This window comes from Ahaetulla prasina, chromosome 1 (genome assembly GCF_028640845.1).
Source record: "Ahaetulla prasina isolate Xishuangbanna chromosome 1, ASM2864084v1, whole genome shotgun sequence".
Taxonomy (NCBI): domain Eukaryota; kingdom Metazoa; phylum Chordata; class Lepidosauria; order Squamata; family Colubridae; genus Ahaetulla; species Ahaetulla prasina.
Window position 1 is genome coordinate 12,633,237 of NC_080539.1, and position 26,717 is coordinate 12,659,953.

A 26,717-nucleotide genomic window follows, 5' to 3' on the forward strand; every position below is an offset into this window, starting at 1 on the left:
GTAAACCCGGGGGAAGTTCGTTCCAGAGGGTGGGAGCCCCCACAGAGAAAGATCTTCCCCTGGGGGCCGCCAGCCGACATTGCTTGGCGGACGGCACCCTGAGAAGTCCCTCTCTGTGAGAACGTACGGGTCGGTGGGAGGCATACGGTAACAGCAGGCAGTCCCGTAAGTACCCAGGCCCTAAGCCATGGAGCGCTTTAAAGGTCGTAACCAAGACCTTAAAGATATTTAAAGATGGTAGATATTTTGTCAGCCCACTTTCTGGTTTGTGCAATATGCAGTTCCTCAATGGAAGGCAGGCTGGTTGCAATTGTGTTTTTTTTTTTCCCCTGCAATCCTAACAACCCGTTGAAATCTGTATCTCACCTGTTCATATCAGGTGAGCCATAACTGCAGTGCCCAGCAAATTTATCCCCCATCTCACCAAAAAGCTAACTTGGCCAGCAGGGCCTTTGAAGAATGGGGCACAAGCCACGTCCTTAAGCCGGATGTCTACCCAGGAAACTGGATCCAAAATAGGAAAAGATCCCTTAATTCTCTCCCACCGAGTTCATCCTAACGAAAATAACTACTTCTTTTCGAAACACAGCAGAGGCGGGAGCATGTAAACGGATGCCCTCCTGCCTGCATAATTGACTGTCTTCTGTTGTGACTGACCTGGGGTCTATACAAATCCAAAAAAACCGCAACGCTGCAATGACCCGTGATGTATATATTGTTGGTCAGCCAACACCCTGTGATTCAATTATTTAAAACGGTGGGAATTATTAGTTTTACATCAAAAACACTGGGTCCGACTTCCTGCTCAATGCTGGAGTCCAAATTCAAAGCGTCCCAGTCCAATGGCAGTCCAGCCTCTGCTTGAACGCCTTCAGCAAAATGGACCCTCCTGCTGCCCTTAAGAATAATTGTTGTAGCCTTGAGCTGGTCTTCCAATTGGGATTCGGAGTTTGCACAGAGCAGATCTTGGGAGTTCTTATGCGGGACACTCTGTCAGGTACTTGAAGATTCCTATCATGAGATATGAGAGGATCTTGGAGTCCTAGTGGTCAACCATTTAGATATGAGCCAGCAGTGTACAGCAGCTGCCAAAAAGCCAACACAGTTCTGGGCTGCATAAACAGAGGGATAGAATCAAGATCATGTGAAGTGTTAATACCACTTTATAAGGCCTTGGTAAGGCCACACTTGGAATATTGCATTCAGTTTTGGTCGCCACGATGTAAAAAAGATGCGGAGACTCTAGAAAGAGTGCAGAGAAGAGCAACAAAGATGATTAGGGGACTGGAGGCTAAAACATATGAAGAACAATTGCAGGAACTCGGTATGTCTAGTTTAATGAAAAGAAGGACTAGGGGAGACATGACTGCAGTCTTCCAATATCTCAGGGGCTGCCACAAAGAAGAGAGAATCAACCTATTCTCCAAAGCACCTGAGGGTAGAACAAGAAGCAATGGGTGGAAACTAATCAAGGAGAGAAGCAACTTAGAACTAAGGAGAAATTTCCTGACAGAACAATCAATAAGTGGAACAACTTGCCTGCAGAAGTTGTGAATGCTCCAACACTGGAAATTTTTAAGAAGATGTTGGATAATCATTTGTCTGAAGTGGTGTAGGGTTTCCTGCCTAAGCAGGGGGTTGGACTAGAAGATCTCCAAGGTCCCTTCCAACTCTGTTTTCTATTCTATTCCTATTCTTATTCCTATTCTATTCTCATACAGTAGTCCCAAAGGTAGTTTTTTCCCCCCCAAAAGGAAAACCTTTTGGACTTTTCTTTTCTCTGAAAAGGTTTCACTTCTTATCCAAGAAGCTTCTTCAGTTCTAACTTCTTGGATGAGAAATGAAACATTTTCAGAGGGTGGTAAAAAAAAAAAACCAAGAAGAAAATTCAGTTGACTTTTGGAAAAAGCACTTGGGAACAACCCTGACCTGGACGATTGTGAATTTCCATAAATATCATACAGGTAATCCTTGATTTACAAATCACAATGGGAACTGGAACTTCCGTTGCTAAGTGAGGCAGTGGTTAAGTGCCTCCAATTTGATCCTCTTTCTTGCTACGGTTGTTGAGTGAAGCACCCCAATGGTTAAGTGAATCGCACGATCATTAAGCAAATCCAGCTTCCTGCATTGACTTTGCTTATTGAAAGCCGGTTGGAAGATCATAGATGGAGATCACGTGATTCTGGGACACAGCAACCGTCATAAATATCTGCCAGTTGCCAAGCATTTTGATCATGTAACCATAGGGATGCTGCAAAGGTTGTAAGTATGAGGACCGGTAATAGGTTTTCAGTAACGGGGTAGCTTCAAATGGTCGCAAAATGAACGGTTGTAAGCAGGGGTGAAATCTAAAAATTTTCCCTACCGATTCTGTGAATGTGGCTTAATTGGTGGGCGTGGCTTGGTGGTCAGGTGACCCGTTGGGCATGGCTTGGCGGTCAGGTGATTGAATGGGCATGGCCAATAATAATAAATAATAAAAATAATAAACAAAGTATACAAAACTTGGAAGCGCACCGGTCTACCTTCTTTAAAAATAGAGGCACCGGTCTACTAATCTCCTTTTTTTTGGAGGCACCGGTCTACTAATTGCATTTTTTTCGGAGTGTACCCATCTACCTTCTTTAAAAATAGAGGCACCGGTCTACTAGCCGGTCTACAGCACTGATCAGCTATAGTGCAGCCCTTTGAAGCGCCGCAGCAGTCATTTAAGGCCGTTTGCAGCTATATCACCACCGAGAGCTTCAGGGATAGAGAAGAGGAACAGCGAGGCGTGGGGGGGGGGCAGGGATTTTTGCTACCGGTTCTCCGAACTACCCGCCCCCATCGCTACCGGATGGTGCAATCCAGTCCGAACCGGGAGCATTTCACCCCTGGTTGTAAGTGAAGGACTACTTGTATTTCACAGAGCTTACACATCTCCTGATCACTCTTGTGGTTCCTCTCAGAATCTGTCCAACTTTTCTGACAAACCTTTCCTAAAGAGAGATGTCCTGAATGGGATGCAAAACTTGTGATGGGCTTGACTAATGCAAAACAAGGTGAAACTATTTTTTTGCCATGATTCGGCCATTAAACCTCTGCTGATGCAGCCTGAAAACTGCATTTGCCTTAATAGCAGCCATATCCTGCTTCTACGCTGATTATATTTGACACGGGGTCAATGACAACCGAGAGACCGGACATTCTGTAAAGCCAAAGAACACGCTCATTCCAAAGAAAGCTTTGTCTTTATCCATCATAACTCGGAGCGCACAGGTGCATTTAAGAGGGGTTGAGCCTAAAGAGTAGAACCACAGTATCGGTACCATCTGATGCAGTGTTTTTCAGAGTTGGCAGCCTTTAAGACGGGTGGACTTCAACCCCAAGGATTCCCCAGCCAGTTTGCTGGCTGGGGAATCCTGGGAGTTGAAGTCTACCCGTCTTAAAAGTTTGCCAAGGCTGAGAAACATGTATCTGGTAGGTCATCACCAAGCATCCAGCACCAATCAACATGGAGCTGAACAAATGGGAATTGTATGAAAAGCCAGCATGCATGAGTGTCCCAGCATTGTTCCAGTTCTCCAAGTTATATTGGCCCAGAATGATGATACTGTGCAATCCAAGGGGGGAAAAAATGTAATTAATGTTATTTGTAAAATGTGCACTGTTTAAAAACAACCAAAGGCAATCAAAACAAATAGAAATCACAGTAAAAGTATGAGAAACCATATGGTGCGGCTTTGGAAGATGCAAAAAAACCCAACAACAACAACAACAACAACAAATGAAGGCAGCAAGAAAGTAGGTAAAAATAACTGCTCATAATTTCAAGGTATTTACGCACACTTGACTTACTGACAAGTTTTAATATATGCTGTCAGTGAATATTTTATTTGGTGAATTAGTAACTTTTGGCATGAATGGATATGAAACCCGCAAAAGCCCTTTCTTGTATTCAGTAATATAATCAGTAGATTAACTGCAAATAAATCAGAAATAAATCAGCTTATGGGCCAAACACTGTTTTTAATGAATAATTCTTGGTGAAGAATTTTAGATCTTGGGCTTAATTGCTCCAGATAGGCTGTTTCAATAGAAAATACACACTGGGAGGAAAGGAAATGTCAGGATTTAGTCCAAGGGTATCAGTATTGGACAAAAGAAGGGGAGATATAAGCAGTCATTAGATTGCTGAGCTACTACATCTTAAGAATGGGCAAGCTGCAAATATAGGGAGTCCTCAACTTACGACCATTTATTTTGTGACCATTCAAAGTTACGGCACTGAAAAAAGGTGACCAGAAGTTTGGAGTTTTACAGGTAGTCCTTACAATCACAACTGAGCTCAAAACTGATGTTGCTAAGCAAGATGGTTGTTAATTTTACCATCTTTCTTGCCACCATTGTTAAGTGAATCACTGCAGCGGTTAAGTTAGTACCACGGCTGTAAAATGAATCTGGTTTCCCATTGACTTTGCTTGTCAGAAGGTCGCAAAAAAACAGGGTGATCACATGACCCCCGGGGACACTGCGCCCATCACAAATATGAGACAGTTGCCTAGCATCCAATTTTTTTATCAGGTGACCATGGGGATGCTGCAATGGTCGTTAAGTGTGACAAACGGTCGTAAGTCACTTTTTTTCAGTGTCCCTGTAACTTTGAACGGTCACTAAATGAAAGTCCAGGACTGCCTAAACTTTGGTACAATAGGAGATTCTGTCACACATTTCCACAGGTAGATAAGAGCCTCGGTGGTGCAGTGGTTAGAGTGCAGTACTGCAGGCTACTTCTGCTGACTGCCTGCAATTTGGCAGTTCGAATCTCACCAGGCTCAAGGTTGGCTCGTCCTTTTGTCCTTCCGAGGTTGGTAAAATGAGAACCCAAATTGTTGGGGGCAAGAGGCAGACTCTGTAAACCGTTTAGAGAGGGCTGTAAAGCACTGTGAAGCGATATATAAGTCTAAGTGCTATAGCTGTTGCCATAGTGTTAAAACTCCCCTCCCACCCTGTTTTTCAGTCAGATTAAAGCAATGGGGAGGATCCTCTCCCCCCCCCCCGAACAAGCCTTTCTCTGCACTTCCCTTTTACAAGGGCAGGGATGCTTAATGGAGCAGCTGCTGCCTGCTGGATCCAGCTCCAAGCAGCAGCTTTGTTTCATAGAGATCATCCTTAAGTATCTTCACCACGGGGTAAAATCTGAAAGCTGGATAATACACGAGCAATACACGAGTAAATAATAGATAGAAACTCAAGGTAAACCGCTCCAAACTCGATTGCAGAAAATATGACTTCAGTGACCGAGTGGTCAATGCCTGGAATGCACTACCTGACTCTGTAGTTTCTTCCCCAACCCCCAAAACTTTAAGACTTAGACTGTCTACTGTTGACCTCACCCAGGGGTGAAATGCTCCCGGTTTGGACCGGATCGCCTGATCCGGTAGTGATGGCGGCGGGTGTTCAGAGAACTGGTAGCAAAAATCCCTGCCCTGCCCCGCCCATGCCCAGCTGAGCCGCGCGATCATCAGAGGTTTTTTTTAACTTTTAAAAGCATTTTTTCTTCAGCCAAAAATTTGCTTTTAAAAGTAAAGTTAAAAAAAAATGATCGCGCGACTCAGCTGAGATCGTCAGAACCCTTAAAAGCATTTTTTTAATGCTTTTAACCTGCCAAAGAGGTTGTGGAAAAATGCTTTTAAAAGGCTCCTCTGGCGATCCCAGCTGAGTTTCCTGATCATCAGAGGCTTTTAAAAGAATTTTTTTACAACCTCTTTGACCGAAGAGGTTGTAGAAAAAATGCTTTTAAAAGTAAAAAAAAAAGAGGTGGCCACGCCCACCCAGTCACATTACCCTCCCACCAAGCCACACCCACAGAACTGGTAGTGACCAATTTTACATTTTACCCCTGACCTCACCCCATTCCTATGAAGTCTGTAAGGGGCGTGCATAAGCGCACCTGCGTGCCTACCGTCCCTGTCCTAATATTCCTTTTTTTACTTACTCTTTTCATGTATCCAAATTATGTTTATACTTTTACCTGTTACCTTATATACGATTGACAAAATAAATACGTTGTTGTGGACCATGAGTGGAAATGGGGGAGAAGTGGGGGAGAAAAAAGGGAAGAGGTGGGAAACGGCTCTGCTGATACCCCAGCCACACTGCAGGTGAGAAAGGGGCCTCTGGTGGCTCAACGGACTAAGCAGTCTGTTATTAACACAGCTGCTTGCAATTACTGCAAGTTCAAGTCCCATCAGGCCCAAGGTTGACTCAGCCTTCCATCCTTTATAAGGTAGGTAAAATGAGGGCCCAGATTGTTGGGGGCAATAAAAGTTGACTTTGTATATACTATACAAATGGATGAAGACTATTGCTTAACACAGTGTAAGCCGCCCTGAGTCCTCGGAGAAGGGCGGGATATAAATTCAAATTAAAAAAAAAAGTTACTCTGGTATTCCTTGGGGGCATTAATTAAACCTTTTCAAAGAAGGGGGGGGGGAAATCCCACCCTTATTCCCTTAACAAGAAAAAATCAAGCCCTAGGATTTGACACCAAAGGGCCCTCTGCTATTTCCATTCTAAAACTTGTCACCTTTGCACTGCCTGCAGGGAATGACTCAAAAGACCACACACAGGAGCCGTTCGAGGCTTCCCTGTTGAACAGCTCCTCATTAGATCCTTGCCAGCGGTCAGGCTTCCAGATTCAAACAAAAAAAGGGGTAAAAAAAAAAAGAAGAAGAAGAGACATGCCAGACCTGAAACCTAAGGAATTTTGCACATGCATCTACAGGTGGGAGCAGGAATGCCCAACTGCTCTTGCTGTTCCAAAGCGGATTGCGTATAACCAAGTGGTGGGATTCAAATAATTTAACAACCGATTCTCTGCCCTAATGTTTTCTTCCAACAACCAGTTCACCAAACTGCTGAGAAAGTTAACAATCGGTTCTCCTGAAGGGGTGCGAACTGGCTGAATCCCACCACTGCGTATAATACAACCACAGCATTGGCGGGACAAGGTTTCACCAAGGTTCAACCATACCCCCAAAAGTTCTCTCTTTATCCCCGCGGAAAGTACATGCTTCTTCGTGTATTTCTTCAAATGGAGCCAGGGAGAATCGTAGACGGCAGGTGGCCCTTTTCCAACAGTTTTCATTCAAAAGATTCCAGAAAAGAAAACAAGAGAAAGCAAAGGAATAGGAGAAGTGAACCAAGGGCAAAGGTTTTTTTTGAAAGGTGGTGGTAATAAACCCCACGACTTTCTGAAATAAAAAAAAAATACAGTGGTTTCCATTCTAGAACCAATATCCTTGGTTAGCCTCCTAGGGCAGGGGTCTCCAACCTTGGCAACTTTAAGCCTGGAGGACTTTAACTCCCAGAATTCCCCAGCCAACTTTGCTGGCTGGGGGTTCTGGGAGTTGAAGTCCTCCAGGCTTGAAGTTGCCAAAGCTGGAGATCCCTGTCCTAAGGGTCTGTCTGGGTTCAATTCTCAGAATGAAACAAACAAACAAACCAAAAACACACGAAGGTTCCCTAGTTATCCTTTGAAAAACAATGATCCAATAGCAACATGCTCCAGGATCCCAGCTAAGAAGGGAATATCTGTAGCTCAGGGTTGAAATGAGGGGTCCTGAGCCTGGTTGTTTTCTTGCAATTTGTTTCTTGCAGATATTAGCACTGATGCTATTACCTAGTTGGGTAATGAAACGTCTGCAACCAAGCTCAGAGATCACCAAGGAACCCGAGGAATTTAGCTACTTGGAACCCCTTCCAGCCTGAAAACCTGGCTTTCTTCATCTTGCCCCCATTGAACGATAGTCTTTCCTTAAATCACTCTCACCCCAATTATTTCCCTTTATCGCAGATCAATCACAAAGGTCCAAAACAACAGATTTGGTCGTTGTCAGAATACTGCATTCCCACTGCACGGGCTCAGGTTCAAGGATTAAGCCCATCATGTATAGGAGAGGCACCACATGAAACAAAATTGAGAGACATTTATCATCCATCCCAAAGCAGAAAGCGTCACCAAGCCCTTTTATACTTAAGGTAAAGGTTCCTCTCGCATGTGTGTGCTAGTCGTTCTTGACTCTAGAGGGCAGTGCTCATCTCCGTTTCAAAGTCGAAGAGCCAGCGCTGTCCGAAGACTTCTCCATGGTCATGTGGCCGGCATGACTAAATGCCAAAGGCACACGGAATGCTGTTACCTTCCCACCAAAGGTGGTCCTTATTTTTCTACTTGTATTTTTTACATGCTTTCGAACTATTAGGTTGGCAGAAGCTGGGACAAGTCATGGGAGCTCAGCCCGTTACGTGGCACTAGGGATTCGAAACGCTGAACTGCTGACCTTTCGATCGACAGTGGCTTAGCCACTGAGCCACCGTATTCCTCTTGAGCCACCTTTCATACTTAGTCAGCTCTTTATCAGGTTCTCTTTTTGCCTTTGCTTTCAACCATCGATGGAATTATCATTATTTCTGCTTATGTTTTAAAAGCACAGCAGTTAAATTTATTCTAAACAATACGGCTGCATTTAAAAAAATATATCCTGAAAGCACAGGCTCGCTGAGTTGGAAAAGTCGATTTAGGTGATCAAATCCAGGCCCTTGCTTTGTGTACAATTCCAAAATTAAACCATAACAACGGAATTATCTGTAAACATGGAAACATCCTTTTCACAAAAATGGGGAAAGCTGGAGAACCCGTCATTTACATAACTGTCTTCTCCTTCCAAATAATCAAATATGTTAGAAACTAAAAGGAAATTCAACTTTACAAGTTAACTATGGTGGCAGATTTCCCCACAAAAGTGGGTTGTTTTAAAGAAGGCACTCATGAAACACGCATTAAGGGTCCTCCTTTCTGATCGCACAAAAGTAAAGACCCAAGATCTGAAATAGGAATAAAGTATGTATGGCTAAAATGGATGATTACAAAAGACACGTGGAACGATAGATACCCAAATGATATTCGCCAGTGAGAAAGAAACATTCAGAATTCACAAAATACTATTAGAGAACATTGGACGTTGCAGAGAAAAGTAGTTGCTTCATCTTTTGACACACAAAAAGCCATCCACCGTCCACAATAAACAAATTTGCTTTTTTTCAATGAGCCAAAGAAAATCCATACGAAGAATGTTGGGGGTTCATTCCCCTCCTTACCTCTGTGTCTGTTGGTGGTCTTGTCAAACATAAGCATGGCATCTTCTACCTGCAAGATACAAGGACATCCTTGATTTAGAGACTGTGAAATACAATCTCGCAAATTATGAAGCAATTGAGGGGCACTGGGAGCAATCTGACCCGGGGCGTCAAACCTTCTTTTTCTGCATCATTAGGTTGGGTTCCAAAGACAAAACAATATTCACGGCACCAAGAGATCGATGGCATTGGTAAGTAGTTCACTGTTATTACAAGAGTGTTGAAATTCTGGCTAGTTTATCTTCTTAATTAAAAAGGGGGGGGTCTGCCCGTTGTGTCTCCCTATTTTCCCTGACCTTGGATACCTGATTTTGTATTCTCACCAACGATTGTGTGAATGTCATCTTCGTTCATTCCCAATTTTATTTTGCATCACAGTATATGAAGCCATTCAGTCCAGTTTGGAAAGAATTCGAAACAACATGTGCCTAGCGGTCATGCTCCCTATTTCCACCCTTTCGGCACTCTTAATTTTAACTAAGGTTATGCTCTCCCACCTTGGCAGCTTCAAGGCTGAATAGAAACAGGGTGTCATATCTTCCTTTTACAGTTTACCATTCCCTGTATGGAATGGAGTGGGATTCAGCCGGTTCGGACGAACCGGATGCTAATTTTACATCTGGTTTGCCGAACCGGTAGTTGCAAGGACTGGCTGGCCCCTCCCACCCCTCCCCTCCCTCCCAGGAGTCTCCACGTGGCCCGTTTTGGATGCCAGGTAAGTGCAGCGCAAACATGGAGGCTCTGATAGGGCGAAAATGGGCCTCCATGTTTAGGCTATTTTCACCGACCCGGAAGCTCAAAGAAAGCTCCAGAGCTTGGGAAGGGCAAAAATGCCCTCCCACTATGGTGCAGGAAGCCGAGTAGACCACGCCCACCATACCACACCCACCCAGCAACCGGGCAGAGAACTAGTTGCTAATATTTTTGAATCCCACCCTGCCTGTATGATAGTTTTAGGGCATTTCATGGGAAAAGAAGCCTTACAATCATGTACTTCCATCCCACCCAAACATTTCTCTGAGACGGTGTCACCAAAATCATAAAACCACTTTGCCTAAATGCCTTCACTTCAGCCACATCTATAAAAAAACAGAATTTATATCAAGCCCAGCCCAAGAATGACTTAGAACAATCCAGCTGAAGTTCAGTTCATTATTTGCTTACATCCAAAAGACAGAATCTTGCCAGACTAAACCTTTACTACTCTCACCCTAATGGAGATACCTTGGGAGATTCTAGGAAGTGGCTATCCTAACTCTACCTCTTTTCCAGCTCTGGGCTGTGTTGCCTCTTATCTTGCTCCCCTCCTTGAAATACACTTCCTCCTTCCCAGGAAAATGCCACTTCACTGCAGCTGATCGCAATTTCTAAACCACCTCAGGAGTCCATCTATGCAGCACTCAACTATCTTCGCTTAGAGAAAAAATTAAAATACAGGTAGTCTTCGACTTATGACCACAATTGAGACCAAAATTTCTGTTGTTAAGTAAGATGGTTATTAAGCGAGTTTACAGTCTTTCTTGGTGCAGTTGTTAAGTGAATCGCTGCAGTTTTTAAGTTAGTAATATGATTCTTAAGTGAATCTGGCTTCCCCATGGACTTTGCTTTTCAGAAGGTGACAAAAAGTGATCACATGATCCTGGATACGAAAATAAATATGTCATAAATATGAGCCAGTTGCCAACCATCCAAATTTTGATCACGTGACCACTGGGATGCTGCAATGGTGATAGATGGGTGTGGAAAAAGGAGTTGTAAGTCACTTTTTTCACTGCTGTTATAACTTTGAATGGTTACTAAACGAATGGTTGTAAGCCAAGGACTACTTGTGTTGCAGCAAAGAACGAGAAATGCATGCATTTCTTTGACGCAATTGACTCCCATCTTCACCTAAATTTCTGCAGCCCAGGTGTGGTCAAAAGAACTGGGAAGGAGAAGGAGAAGGAGGAGGAGGAGGAGGAGGAGAAAAGGAGGAGAGGGAGAAGGAGAAGAAAAGGAGAAGGAGAAGGAGAAGGAGAAGAAAAGGAGAAGAGGGAGAGGGAGAAGGAGAAGGAGAAGGAGAAGGAAGGAGAAGGAAGGAGAAGGAGAAGAAAGGAGAAGAGGGAGAGGAGAAGGAGAAGAAAGGAGAAGAGGAGAGGAGAAGGAGAAGAAAGGAGAAGAGGAGAGGAGAAGAAGAAGAAGAAGAAGAAGAAGAAGAAGAAGAAGACCAGACAGCGCTCTCAGTATTGCCTTAATCAAAAGCTCCTTTGTCTACAATGCCTCTCCTAAAATTGAAATATCCTCCCCCACCACACTCCAATCTACTGGGGGAGGCAGGACAGGTGCTTCACCCACAGAAGGTCCAAGAGGACACCAAGGCAAGATTCTGCTTAGCCTCAAAGGGATTCGGTGGACCTTTCAAAAGCCACAGGTGTTTCCAGGCAGAAGGATGTGTGTATGTGTGTGTGGGTGTGTGTATGGGGTTATACTCAGTCGCCACATTCCAGCCGCTCCATTTCAGAGAAACAGAAGAATCCCGACGCACTCAAGTGTGACCAAAGGAAAGGAAAGCTTTCAAGATCCTGTTATTTGCATGACTTGGTCCACCTGCGTTTCATCCGCAAGGCCACACACCTCAGTGCTGCCCTTAAAGAGAAGAGGAGCAGGGCGCTGAAGCTGCCTGTCACTACAGATGCTGCCAGAGCCCGGATCCATAAGGCGCTGTTTTCCAATGGGGCAGGTCATCATAGCTACAGATAGAGGGTGTGTGTGTGTGTGTGTGTGTGTGTGTGTGTGTGTGTGTGTGTGAGAGAGAGAGAGAGAGAGAGAGAGAGAGAGAAAACAGCAGATGACATGCAAAGCTCAGTAGATTTGTAAGAACAATGCTTGACCATCAAGAATACTTTAAAGGTTCCAAAGGTGATGAACGAAGCTGCTCAGAGTCCATTCCGAACTGAGAGATGGGGGGCAAATACTGATAAATAGTGAATTATAAGTCTACAAAACATTTTATCCTGTTAAATTTTGGGGGGGGAAGATTCTGTGATGGGAGGGAAAACATGGGGGTGTGTATGTAGATGATAGATAGATAGATAGATAGATAGATAGATAGATAGATAGATAGATAGATAGATAGATAGATAGATAGATAGATAGATAGATAGATAGATAGATAGATAGATAGATAGATAGATAGATAGATAGATAGATAGATGAGATAGATAGAATGAATAGATAGATAGATAGATAGATAGATAGATAGATAGATAGATAGATAGATAGATAGATAGATAGATAGAATGAATAGATAGATAGAGAGAGAGAGGATAGATAGATAGATGAATAGATAGATAGATAGATGAATGAATAGATAGATAGATGGATAGATAGATAGATAGATAGATAGATAGATATAGATAGATAGAGTGGAGAGAGAGAGATAGATAGAATGATAGATAGATAGATAGATAGATAGATATAGATAGATAGAGAGATAGATAGATGAATGATAGATAGATAGATAGATAGATAGATAGATAGAATAGATAGATATAGATAGATAGATAGATAGATGAATGAATAGATAGATAGATAGATAGATGAATAGATGAATGATAGATAGAATAGATAGATAGGTAGATAGATAGATAGATAGATAGATAGATAGATGAATAGATAGATAGATGAATGAATAGATAGATAGATAGATGAATGAATAGATAGATATAGATAGATAGATGAATAGATAGATATAGATAGATAGATAGATAGATAGATAGATAGATAGATAGATGAATGAATAGATAGATGAATAGATAGATAGATAGATAGATGAATGAATAGATAGAGGATAGATAGATAGATAGATAGATAGATAGATAGATAGACAGACAGACAGACAGACAGACAGACAGACAGACAGATACACACACACACACACACAATTTTTTATTGAATTTCTTAATATAAAATACAATGAAAATGAAAATAGTAGGAAAGTGGGGAAGAGAAAAAGAGGAAGGAAAAGTATGGGGCAGGGAAGGAAAGAAGAAAAAAGTGAACTTCCAACTTTTTTCAATGCACTAAAATAAAAATAGAAAGGTACAGCAAGGGTCTCCAACCTTGGCAACTTTAAGCCTGACGGACTTCAACTCCCAGAATTCCCCAGCCAGCAAAGCAAAGCTGGCTGGGGAATTCTGGGAGTTGAAGTCCACCAAGCTTAAAGTTGCCAAGGTTGGAGACCCCGGCGTTACAGCCTCAACACTTTTCTGGGAGGAAAAACATGGTTCTTTCCTTGTCCTTTATCCCTTTAGAGAAAACAATTGACATTTGTAAAAAAAATAAAAAAGCTTTGAAGTTGCCAACTAATTCTGTATAAATACAGGTATTTTTTATTTATTTATTTATTTTTCAGATTTATATACCGCCCTATCTCCCTAGGGACTCAGGGCGGTTCACAGGCAATTAAAAACAAACATATAAATACAATTTAAAATCAGACATAAAAAACTTATTCAATAGCCAGATTGATAAAAAACAATATAAATACTAAGAACCCCATTAAAACCAATAAATTTAAAAACTAACCCAGGTAGCCCTTGACTTACGACCACAACGGAGGCCATAATTTCAACTGCTAAGCAAGACAGTTGCTTTTGCCCCATTTTACAACCTTTCTTGCCTCAGTTGTTAAGTGAATCACTGCAGTTGCTAAGTTATTAAGGGAATCTGGCTTCCCCATCGATTTTGCTTGTCAAAAGTCACAAAAGGTGATCACATGACCCCGGGACACTGCAACCGTCATAAAGCCGCCTTGAGTCGCTGTGGGCGAGTAGGCAGCAATCTAAACATTTTAAAATAAATAAAAAGGAGTCAACTGACAAGCATTTGGATTTTGCTCACCTGACCATGGGGATGCCACAATGGTCATAAATGTGAAAAATTGTCATCACCTTTTTCAGTGCCGACATAACTTCGAATGGTCACTGAACAAATGGTTATGAGCAGTGGTGGGATTCAAATAATTTAACAACCAGTTCTCTGTCCTAACGACCGGTTGGGTAGGCGTGGCTCGGTGGTCATGTGACCATGTGGGCGTGGCCAACTAAACATCACTCACATTGATGGGCGCTTCACCTTAGCTGTTACAATGTAATAGGGGTTAACCAAAGAGGCAGTTTCTGTAAGCAGGGCAATAAAGATTAGACTAGAAACACCAGAATGTTTCCTTCCTGCCTTCCTTACAGGATTAGCCCTGTAAACTGGAAAAAAACAAAATAAAATTTCTTCCAGCAGCTGCTTAGAAAGTTAACAACTGGTTCTCCCGAATAGGTGTGAACTGGCTGAATCCCACTACTGGTTATAAGTCGAGGACTACCTGTAACAGAACTTCATGATCACCTTCCTATTGAACCACATGGTCTTACTGCAATTCGTGTGCAGAATGAGTCCTAACGTTGCTACTGGGCTTAGTTTTAGCTTGTTTTGTTTGCTTTCATGTCTATTTTAATTTCCTTTATATTAGGCATGGTATCGAAGACACCCCAAAAAGTATGTGTGTGTGTGTGTGTGTGTATCTGGGGAGAAATGTATAAAATATAAACCCTCCCAAGCACGTATCTCTGCATCTAAACAAAGTCACTGACCCCGAGATGGACGAAGAAAATCCACAAAGATGGGTGAGCTCCACAGTCTGGCAAACCAAACAAGCCAAGCTAAAAAATCCCTTCTCGCCCAAGATAGAAAACCAATCCAGTTGCAAAAACAGACCTGAGTTTTGAAATCTCTTGTTCCCGGCGTGCTTTTTCATCCATGTGTCATGATATTATTTACACAATCTAGACAGAGATTACAATAGCGGTGTGGGCTTCAGAGAGACCGCTGAATTTTAATAGCTTCCTTCCCTGAAGAATTGACAGCTTCAGGGGGTCAGCAATCCGGCTAACACTGACCAGCGCCGAGGCATCTTGTCATGACAAAATTTTCAGCTGAGCTCCAGGCCTCTCAGGGGAGATCTAGTCTCTGAACTTTCTTTGTTTGGTTTCTTTAAGACACCGCACCACTGGAGCCAGCTAAGGCAACAAATAACAAGTCAGCTAGCCCAGTCCTTGTCTAAAGGGGCGACACACAAGATGACACAAAGCCCTGCTTCTCCCTGTTAGCTGTAACCTGGGTGACAACACTGAGATCCAGCTGGCATGCCGTCTCCTCCCATCTCTAAAATTTCAACTCTCCAAAGCTTGACTTAACAAGTGGATCCATACATTATTCACACATTTTGCACGAGCACAGGAGGTCCTAGGCTTGTGATTGTCCACTTAGTGACCATTTCAAAGTTTTACGACAGATCCCGAAAGGGTACTGGGGACCCGGATCCACGCTTTCAACGGATGTTTGGGTCACATGGCTGCATTTGGATTTCCAGGGACCTGCAGGCCTGTGACCGGGATTTTACATTTTTTGACCGAAATCAGGGTTTGCTTCCAGTTGCCAGAACAAAAAAACACCCATAGCAAACAGTGGGTTCATTTAACTACCGTGATCACTTAACAACTGGGGTGTTTGCTTAAGGACCACCACAAAAAAAAAAGTTGTAGAATTGGGCGCGGTCACACGATGACCCACCTAACAACTCTCCCAATTTACAATCATAATTCTGGGCTCAATTACTATCATAAATTGAGGACTACGTGTAAATGGAAGGAACTTAATTCACTGTTCCGATGTGTGATCATCATCGTTTAACGACCCCATAATCACTGGGCAACTGAATGGAGCTAGCAGAGTGTTTACCGGCTGGATGCCCTTCCTGACACCACTGCAGAGTTTTGTTCAGCAGATATATTCTCATTGTGCCCAGAGAGAGAAATATCTGCCCCTACCTAGGATCGAACTCACAGCCTCCTGATTGTGAGGCGAAAACTCCACCTCTAGGCCATCGCACCACTCCATTGTTCTGATGAATGATGTGGTTCTCATATTAATGGAATATGGACACAAAGTAAATCTTTGGATAACAGCTTTTTTTCTCTTTTTTCTTTTAAAAACACTTAGATGAGCAATGAAATTAGTCTCTAATCTGGGGCAACTGAGTTATATTTTTTTAAGGAAAACAATGCGACTTGAGAAAGGAAGGGGGCAATTGGCTATTGGCTAAACACACCTGGATTGCCTTTTTTGGATGTCCTTCAAAAGATGAGCTTTGGGTTTTTAATCAAAAACGGGCTGGATTCTATGAGCATGAAGTCTATTTCTAATTTGGATAATACAGATAGTCCTTGACTTACAACAGTTCATTGAGCGACTGGTCAAAGTTACAATAGCACTGAATAAAGTGACTTATGACTGTTTTTCACACTCACACTTGCAGCATCCCTGTGATCATGTGATCAAAATTCAGATGCTTGCCAACTGGCTCATATTTATGACGGTTACAGTGTCCCGGGATCATGTGACCCCCCTTTTACGACCTTCTGACAAGCAAAGTCAATGGGGAAAGCCAGATTCATTCAACAACCGTGTTTTTACCTTAACAACTGCAGTGATTCACTTAACAACTGTGGCAAGAAAGGTGATAAAATGGAGCAACACTCACTTAACAAATGTTCCACTTAGCCACAGAAATTTTGGCCTCAATTGTAAGTCGAAGATTACCTGTATTGCAGCAGTCTGAAAGGTGGCTCAGGACGTAGACCAAACTTCCAGTACAGAAGAAACAGCACTCATATAGCACAACCCACTGTCACAAAAACATGATATTTTGGATCATAAGAAATTTCACTGACAGAGGCACCGTGAGCCGGTCCTTCGCTGTTTCCAGGGCGGCCCTGCGGGCCAGATCTAAACCCTTGAGTTTGACATCTCTGTCAGTGGTGAAATCCAATTTTTTTTACTAGCAGTTCTGTGGGCGTGGCTTGGTGGGCGTGGCGTGGCTTGGTGGGTGTGGCTTGGTGGGCGTGGCAGGGGAAGGATACTGCAAACTTTCTATTCCCAAACCACTCCTGGGGGAAGGATAATGTCAGGGTTCCAAGGAACACCCCCAACGAAATAAGGCTCTGAGGCTTGAGATTCCTCAAAGTTCCAATTTATTAGAGAAGTCATGTTGGCACAGCTGGGAAAACCCGAAACTGAAAGCTTCCAGGTTTTCCACACCCAGTTGACAGTTCACAGCCCTGCCAAACACCCACAAGTTCATCCCTTTGTCCAATCAACTCTTCACACTCAATTGGATACAATCTTCAGGCAGTCTCCATCAGACGCAGGATGTCCTTGAATACGGAATGTTGCTATGACTAACTTTCTACCGCTCCAACAACAACCCCCTCCCAACTTCCCCAGCTAAAATATGTGGCAGTTAAGAAGCAAAAAGAAAATTGCCTTCCAAAACTGACAGATATTGCAAAATCTCCATTCCCATCCAACTCTGGGGCCAGCCAAAGGTGGTATTTGCTGGCTTTCCAAACTGTTCAAAATTTCCGCTACCGGTTCTCCAGAACCTGCTGGATTTCACCCCTGGATGAAAAGGAGGCAGTGGGATTTGAAAATTCAAAGTTACACTTTCTTATGAAACGTTAGAAAACACAGTTTTTTTTCTTTTTGAGAAATTCTAGTGCTCTAATTGGGATTAGATATTTATATAGAATTGATAAGTCATTTGGGGTGAATTCCCTGTCTTAGGCAATCTTTCTGCATTAACAGTTGCGCAAATCCCCACTTTAAATGTACACCCAATGGCACAAGGACTGCATATAGTTACACCACCCAAACAATATTTCAACTAAATCACCACGTCTGTCATTGCACTAGAATAAAGAGAGAGGTGGTATCAAGCTATTCTTCAGGGTCTTGACACTAGTTAAAATAAGCACAAACTATTTCCGGGATTAATCAACCACAAGCGCACAAGCCATTGGGATCAGGGGTATAAAGGAGAAGATGTATATGATGAGATCACGCAAATATCATTAACCTACATAATTCTATCAAAGATGGGAGAAAAACAGGTAACTAGTGGAATTTGTGCCTAATAGAATTTGTGCCTAATAGAAGTGTGTGTGTGTGTGCGTGTGTGTGTGTGTGTGTGTGCGTGCTGTCATTCTGGCATCTTTGTATTTGGCTGCAGATGCTGCTGACCTTGATAAATAATTTTCTTGATCCTTGCTCCAGCATGTTGGTTTGAATGTTGGTGCCTGAGAAAACTCGTGCGAATACCGCAAGCAGCCAAGAAACAGGTAATCAAACCACGCTGAGTTCTCACTCAAAGCACAAACGACCCTACTCAAATTTTAATTGATTTTTTTTTTACTTTAATTGAATTTTTAAACTGAAGATCTTCATGGTTTTAATTGTTTTATGCGGCATTTTATTCAATGACTGTAAGATACCTGGGGTTGCCTTTGGTGAGATGGATGACATAAAAGTTTAGTTAATCAATCAATCAATCAATCAATCCTACTTTGAACACAGGATGTGAAGACCCTGCTCTTTGTAGAAAGCTCCAATGGAAAGGAAAGAAGGAAGGAAGGAAGGAAGGAAGGAAGGAAGGAAGGAAGGAAGGAAGGAAGGAAGGAAGGAAGGAAGGAAGGAAGGAAGGACCGATCAGCAGTAAAGTGGAGAGACATAACCATGATGGTGATGGGTACATTAATGAAGACTTGGAAGGACCAAGCTGGGGACAGATCCTTCTGGAGAAAACCTGTGTTGCTAACAGTTGACACTAACTTGATAGCACATACTGTGATCAATCAGCATAGTGATATTCTGTTTAATAGCTACTCATTGATTATGACCTTTGGCCATTGTTAAGGAACAACAATGATTGAGAGATTTGGTTATTAAGCATGGAACTGGATGAGTTTTTTGGGGTTCCTTCCTTTCATCGTTCTCCTTTTTATTTTCGGCAGTCCGATTGGATCTTTGGCACAAATAACATACCCAAGATGGACAAACCCGAAACGAACATGATGGTGTTATGGTCCGTCAACAGCCTACTGAGCTGACAATGGAGTCGGACAGCGATGAGGCTGAGGTGAGGCCAGGGCCATCGGGAAGTGAGGTGTGGACTCCAGAGCCTCCAGAGACTGATAGTAGTGAGGCAGAGGAACAGGAGGAGCCTGTTCGTAATGCACGCATGAGAAGAGCTGTCAGAAGGGAAGAGCAGTTCAAGCAAAGAGGACAACTTGGGAGTAGGGCCAAGAGATGATTGGCCCCTCCCATAAGGCTTAAAACAGACCAGCACCGGTGTTTCAGCTTTGCCGGAAAACAACGTTGTAGCTGTGTCTTCTGCTTTGTCTTCTGCTTCGTATATGTCTTTGTTTTTGTGGCTTCTGGATGTTTGCCAGGAACAGTCTTTAGCAGTTTGCCTAATTGGACTAAGGTTTGTGAGATAACTGAGGAATTTGTGTTGGGAGGCATTTGTTTTACTTTGAGTTGAATGACACTGGGAATGAAGTAATTCCCAGCTGTTCGAATAAAGTTTGTTTTTTCACGGACTAAGTTTATTACTACCTACTTGGGTCACAACAGATGGAGCATTTACTTTCTGAGTGGCAGCATTGTAACATTTCTGCCTTTGGGTTCAAAGCTTCTCTCTGCCACCAACCTGGATGACGAGGAAGTTCTAAATTCATAAAGAGAGAGAGAGAGGGATTGTTTTCCCCAGAATAATTGATTTTCAAAACAGGAGGGTAATCTCATTTTCTAAGAATACAGAAAAGCAATATTGGGGTTTTTTTTTCCTTCTTCTTCTTCTTCTCCCTCTGAGTAATCTTTCTTTTCTGGCGGGGATCATCTTCTTTTCATGTCAGTGCACCTCTGAATTTTGGTTCAGCAACAGGTAGTAAAAGAAAAGACAACAGAAGCCTGACACAAATTCACACCGAGACGGGCAGACAAAGCTTAAAGTCCGGTAAGATGGAAAAAGCCTGGGTACTAGGGTTGTGAGTGGAGTGTACTGTTTTTTTGTGTGGACACAGCAGGTAATGGATATTCCTGGAGGCTTTAAAGCCGGGATGCTCTTCCGGCCATATCAAATTGGTTTTCTCTTTTCTTCCCTCTCCACCGAACTTTTGTTTTGTTTGTTTCTTAAGGTCAAAACATTTTATCTTTGCCTTTTCAGATTGCCCCAACCCAACCCGCTTTTGCAGGGCGCCCATTGTCGCAGGGAAACAAGCCCTTTCTTCTGGCAGCAGAGTGACACAATGGCATCGCTCAGTAATTCCTGAACTGATAAAGTATTGAACATAGAAAAAAAAAAAGAATTTCTATGAACGCTTGGACAAAATAAAGCATCTAAAATGACCGGGAGGAATGGAGAAGGTGGTTGGGGTAGTAAAAAGAGCTCATATAAATACCATGAGTTCTCAGGAAGACTTTACAAAACTATCTAATTTGCAAGGTAAAAGAATTGGGACCTGGGGTTGAAAAGAGAAATTCATTCATTCATTCATTCATTCATTCATTCATTCATTCATTCATTCATTCATTCATTCATTCATTCATTGTTGTAATCTAGCAAGAACAATCTGAAATAAAACCCAGAACCCTTTCAATATGCAGAGGTTAAATAGATCAGACTCAAAAGAGTCTTCATTCTCACGAGTCTATAATAATCGAGACACAAGCCGTTTCTGCCTTTCCAACGGAAGGGAGAAAGTCAAAAGTATCTACGCAGGAAAACCAGATACTATTAGGCACCAAAGACCAGCTCCACCCGTGAAGGTTCAACTAAGTTGATTTATTGCTAAAAGCCTATGCACAGGAATCTTCTCAACTAACGGTCCACACCTTGTTTGCTTGTGACTATGTAGAGATTCTAGGCTGATACCTCCTTTCACTCCACCTCCAGGATCTGCTATTGTTGTGGTCCACCAGCAGCCCGCAGAGCTGGCAGTGGAGGCAGACAATGAGGAGGCTGGAGAGGACAATGTGTCAGTCCTGGAGTCAGGGGAAGGCCTGGATGAGGGCTCTGCGTCAGAGGCAGAGTTGGGGCCAGGGCCATCTGGGAGCGATGCGCGGACACCGGAGCCTCCAGAGGCGGACAGCAGAGAGGCAAAGGAACAGGATGAGCCTGTTCCTAGTGCACGCATGCGAAGAGCTGCCAGAAGGCAAGAGCAGCTAAAGCAAAAAGGACGACTCGGGAGTAAGGCCAGGAGATGATTGGCCCCTTCCATAAAGCTTAAAAGAGCAGCAATGGCTCTTGGGCACTTTTTAGGAAAGCAACTTTGCTACATTTGTTTCTAGCCGTTGCCTCGTTTCTGAACTTCATGGGGCTTTGCCAAGAAAAGCCTTTGGCAGGGTGCCAAAGAGAACAAAGGTTTGTGATAAGGCCAAAGGACTTTTTCTGAAGAATTTGTTTTGGAATTAATTTGGACTAAGCTGAGAATGAAGTAATTCTCAGCTGTTCTAATAAAATATGTTTGTTTAGGACTGATTGTGTCTGGTAATAACTACTTGGGCCTAGGTCACCACAGCTATTCCCTCTCCCTACAGATGCTAAGGAAACTTGATCTCTTCATGTTGGCTCCCCAATCCACAGCCTTGGAAGCACTAGTGAGATTCTAATCAGTTTTGGAGACTGTTTCCAAATGACAGTCCCAGAGTTAATCCCATTTCCTTTAGTCAGGGTGATCCCAAGTAATATAACTGGAATATGAGGAAGCTGGGAATATGAGGCGGAAGGAAGGGAAGCATCCTTAATCAAAGGCAGTTTCTCATTCATGGATGCTCAGAACAATATTTAAAACAACAAAAGGAAAGGTAGATGAATAGTCCATAAATCTGAAATCAGATCAGCCCTAAACCTGCTTCCAATCTCTGCTGGCCGAAAGCCCTTAGACTTCTTCAAACTGGTATTCTAGAGGCCTTTTCCCTTGGTACTTAACCATGGCACATGCACGTGCTTTGTTGTCATCTTTGGGTAGGGAAGATTCATCTCATCTCCATCCCATAATTGAGAATGTCTCAAGTAATCCTTAGCTCAGGGGTGTCACTCAATTTCATTGAGGGCCGCATCAGAGTTCTGTTAGACCTTAGGGGCCGGGGGGGGGGGGGCTGGCCAGCTTGATGTCACTCATCGAGGTTCCATTTTTTAGCCGTGATGGCCCACCCGGGGTCCATTTTCGGCTGCGACGGCCTCCAAAGCCCTCTGCCAGAGAAAACGGAGCTCGGGGAGGCTGCACATGGTCCATTTTTACTGGCAGAGGCTGTGGGCTGGTCTTTTTCTGCTTCCAGGGCAGGCCCGTGGGCCAGATCTAAGCACCCTACGGGCCAGATCCAACCCACGGGTCTTGAATTTGACACCCCTGACTTAGCTGAACCCGTATTCAGCTGGTATTTTCTCTGTTTTTTCTATAGTGTCCAGGGAGCCTTGATGAATCTAAAGTCTTTGTCACTCATTAGCCTGGAGAGAAGTCCAACTTGAAACTCACCAGGAGAGGGCACTTGAGTCCAACAATGAGGAAAGACCCTAAGGTAGACTGCCTCTAAATTGGGGCAGGGGGAGGAACAGTCATACTTAAATGTCATGGGAAATCAGAGATCAGCTCTATCAGACCCACGGTCCACGGAAATCCAGTTCTACTACCTCCAAATTGGCTGAGTAAATGTCTTCAGGGAGGCCCCATAGGGACAAGGGGACAATAATCCTCTATCGGTGTTATTCACCGTGCCGAACAGCATAGTATGGTAGCATGCAGCATTTGGATCTCAAGTGGGAATCTGGTGTGGGCACCTTCTCTGTACTTGTTCATTATTTCTCTAAGGAGTAAGCCTTGGGTTTGGTTTTGTTTTTTAAAAAAAGGTCAGAAAATTAACCTTACTGTCCCAAAACATGGCTGCTTTACTTACACACAAGGAAACCACTTCACATATCCATGAAGCCATCGAAGTTGACTCAAAGAAGTTAGTATGTTTTCAAACAGCGATTGGCCTTAGCTCTTTCCCTCAATGGAATCTGGTGGCATTTGAGGGGACTGGCATAATTATTTTGGCCACTGTGCCATCTTGCATTTATTCTTTTTTGTTTGTTTGTCCATCCATCCATTATTTATTTATATGCCGCCTTTACTATTTTTACAAATAACTCAAGGTGGTGAAGATATCCAACACCCCTTCCTCCTCCTATTTTCCCTACAACAACAACCATGGGAGGTAGGCTGGGCTGAGAGTGTGGCCCAAAGTCACCCAGCTGATTTTCATGGCTAAGGTGGGACTAGAACTCACTGTCTCCCAATTCCAATTGGCACCTATTTTATGATTGGTGATTTTGTGGTTTTTATTATATGATTTAATGGGACGCCGTGGCTCAGACGCTGAGCTTGTCGATCGAAAGGTCGGCAGTTCAGCGGTTCGAATCCCTAGCGCCGCGTAAAGGGGTGACCTCCCATTACTTGTCCCAGCTTCTGCCAACCTAGCAGTTCGAAAGCATGTAAAAAATGCAAGTAGAAAAATAGGGACCACCTTTGGTGGGAAGGTAACAGCGTTCCGTGCGCCTTTGGCGTTGAGTCATGCCGACCACATGACCACGGAGACGTCTTCGGACAGCGCTGGCTCTGCGGCTTTGAAACGGAGATGAGCACCGCCCCCTAAAGTCAGGACCGGCTAGCACATATGTGCGAGGGGAACTTTTACCTTTACCTATGATTGTTACAAGTTTTTTTCCCCACTTCCCTTGTTCCCTGATAAAATAATTCTGACTATTTTGGGCCTTTTCTTTTCCCGTTTTCCAGTTGGTTATAAATAAATACCTGTTTTTCTATTCTGGGACTTTTTATTTTTCCCCCCCTCGCTTTCTTTCTTTCTCTCTCTCTCTTTCTCTCTCTCTCTTTCTCTCTCTCTCTCCTTTGCTAATGGACCAATATGGTTCCTTGCCATTTTGAGGTCACAAGGGGAAACAGCTCTATAGATCACAGATGTTCAACGGAGATGACCCAGATGGTTGGAGGGAAGGTCGCTCCAAACAATCTCCCTTAAGAATTTACACGGAAGCTTTTATGCTAAACAAAATAAAAGCATTTAGTGAGGCAAAGGATTCTTAAAAACAAAAATAGCTAAGTCCAATAATAATAAAGCAAAAAAGGTTATTCCCCACATGATATGATCTGGCAGCTCCCAAGAACTGATTAAATCAATGAGTATCATATCAGTGGGCATTACTGAAGGCTGTCAAGGCCTCAGCTGTTTGAAATTCTGAGGTGATGGGGGGGAAAACGAACATTAATCACAACCTTAAAGAATTAATAGCAGGTATCTGTTCTTGCCTCTCCCTCTGATCATATAAATATTGTATTTACATAATCATAGCTTTGGTTTATGTAATATTTATTCCTCAAGGCAGTCATGGAAAAGAAAGGTGGTGCCACAATATGTCTTTGATGAGAAGTGCAGGGCCAACTCAGAACTTTTATACATATCAACATTTCAGTTCCTTCGGCTGATAATAGTTTCCCTTCCAGCTAACACTTTCCCTGGGAATGGGAGCCAACAATTCACCGTTTTTGGTGGGGATAGGGGTGAGGAGCGGGCCTTACTCCTAAATTCTCCGGATTGTGTTCAGCAAGAGTGATATAAAACGCAATTAATAGATTTTTTAAAAAAATTGTTTCGTGAAAACCTGCTTTTCTGTTTTGAAGTTTTGTTTTTGCTTTGGTCTGCCCCTGACTGGATTTAAAAAAAAAAAAAACACACCAAAGCAAAAACAAGACATCAAAACAGAAAACCACGGTGACAAAACAGATGTTTTTTAAAAAATGCATTAATTGCATTTGAAAGTAAAACAAGGTAATGCAAAAGTCCTCGAACAATGTGTAAGATGTAGGAAGAATCTGTTTTGGGGGCAAGGATCTTATCCTTCCAAGCAATAAACAAACCCGTAAATTAGGGGCTGACAATTTTGAGCCTGAAAAGACGGACATTGGGGCTTTATTTATTTTGCTGCTGGAAACACCACCTGCCAAAGTGAGACTGAGCCCCCTCATGGAGTGGAACACAAAATCCACTCCCCAGCGCTCATAAACAAACGGGATGAGTCTCCTTGATCAAAACTATCTCCAGATGCAAGGCGAAAAAAGATCTGGCCACAACTAATAGAGAGAAGTTCACAGGCAACCCCCTTTGTCACGGGAAAAGGCAGCACAACGAGGACAGGAAGCCTGAAAAATAGCATCCATTATAATTCCAGAGATGGTTTAATATCCTGTCTAGCATTTCACAGAAGATTAAAGAATCATCTAATCTGTTTAATAAATGAAATTCTCGGGGCAGATTACATCATATCCATCAGGAATGAGCGATTCATGGTCTGCAAGCTGCATGCAACCCTCCTTCCAGCTTGATTGATGTCCAGAGCACCTGGACTTTCTTAGGAATGCCCGGCCAAGACTTAGTAGCCAGGAATGTCCTCAGAGCATGGTCGAAAAAAGTCAAGATGCACATTAAAAACAAAACAAAACCAGGTGAAGCTTCAATCACACTGTCAGGGCTGTTATTTTGCATTCAACACAGGCAGCCCTGTCAGAAGCAAACAGTTTGCTTTTAATGGTGTTCATACAGCCAGTCCTCCACTTACAACCTTTCCTTTAGTGACTGTTTGAAGTCACCACCATGCTTAAAATGTGACTTACAACTGGTACGTGTACTGAAGCAGGGGTGTCAAACTCAAGGTCCGTGGGATGCTTAGATCTGACCCGCCAGGCTGATCTGGAAACAGTGAAGAACTGGGCCGCACAGCCCTCCCGACCTCCGTTTTTGCTGGCGGAGGATTGCAGGAAGCCATCGCAGCCTAAAACGGACCTTGCGAGGGTCACATGCAGCCCTCCCAAGCACCATTTTCACCGGCAGAGGGTTGCAGGAGGCCGGTGCAGCCAAAAACGGAATTCGGGTGCCCGTTTCCTCTGACAGAGCGCTCTGGTCGCCACAGGGGATCCCGACACGAGCCATGTTGAGTTGGCCACCCGAACCCCAGCCCCCCCAAGGTCAAACACAACCCTGATGTGGCCCTCAACGAAATCGAGTTTGACAACTCTATACTAAAGCTTGACATCCCTGTACTAGTCAAGTGATCAAAATCGAAGTGCTTGGCAACCGGCATGTATATGCAAAGGGTGCCGCATCTCAGGGCCATGAGATCCCCATTTGGCGACCTTTCCAACTGGCTCACAACAAGCAAAGTCATCCGGGAAAGCCGGATTCACTTAACAACGATTTACTTAACTGCGATTTACTTAACTGCGACCGAGATTCACTTAACAACCACGGCAAAAAAGGTCATAAAATAGGACGTGACTTGCTTAACAACTGCTTAGCAGTGGAAGTTCTGATCCCTGTTGCGGTGGTCAGATGAGAACTGCCAGCATTCTACTTTGAAAAAGTAAGCAAGGAGTTAAAGAGGTGCACCGAGCTTCCAAAAATATAAAAAGCCTCCACGAAGCCGCCTGCACCTCTCTTGAAACGGCAACGGGAGGTAAACATGTCAACGTCTCTGAACCTCCCATTAAGCCCTACAATCACCCGCTATTAGACGCCACTCTTCAATCCGGCGAAATTACGTGATCTCTGGAGGA

The 26,717-nt window shown here is 43.3% G+C and overlaps 1 protein-coding gene across 13 annotated transcripts in view; it reads right to left on the minus strand.

The window, feature by feature from the left end:
* MSI2 (musashi RNA binding protein 2) overlaps positions 1 to 26,717 on the minus strand; it is a 689,043-nt gene that overhangs the window by 286,081 nt on the left and 376,245 nt on the right. For all 13 annotated transcript variants that reach the window (XM_058164225.1, XM_058164223.1, XM_058164221.1 and 10 more), the window contains exon 7: positions 9,142 to 9,190. In XM_058164225.1, coding sequence (XP_058020208.1) covers positions 9,142 to 9,190 — 49 coding nt within the window. The remainder of the gene's footprint in view (positions 1 to 9,141; positions 9,191 to 26,717) is intronic.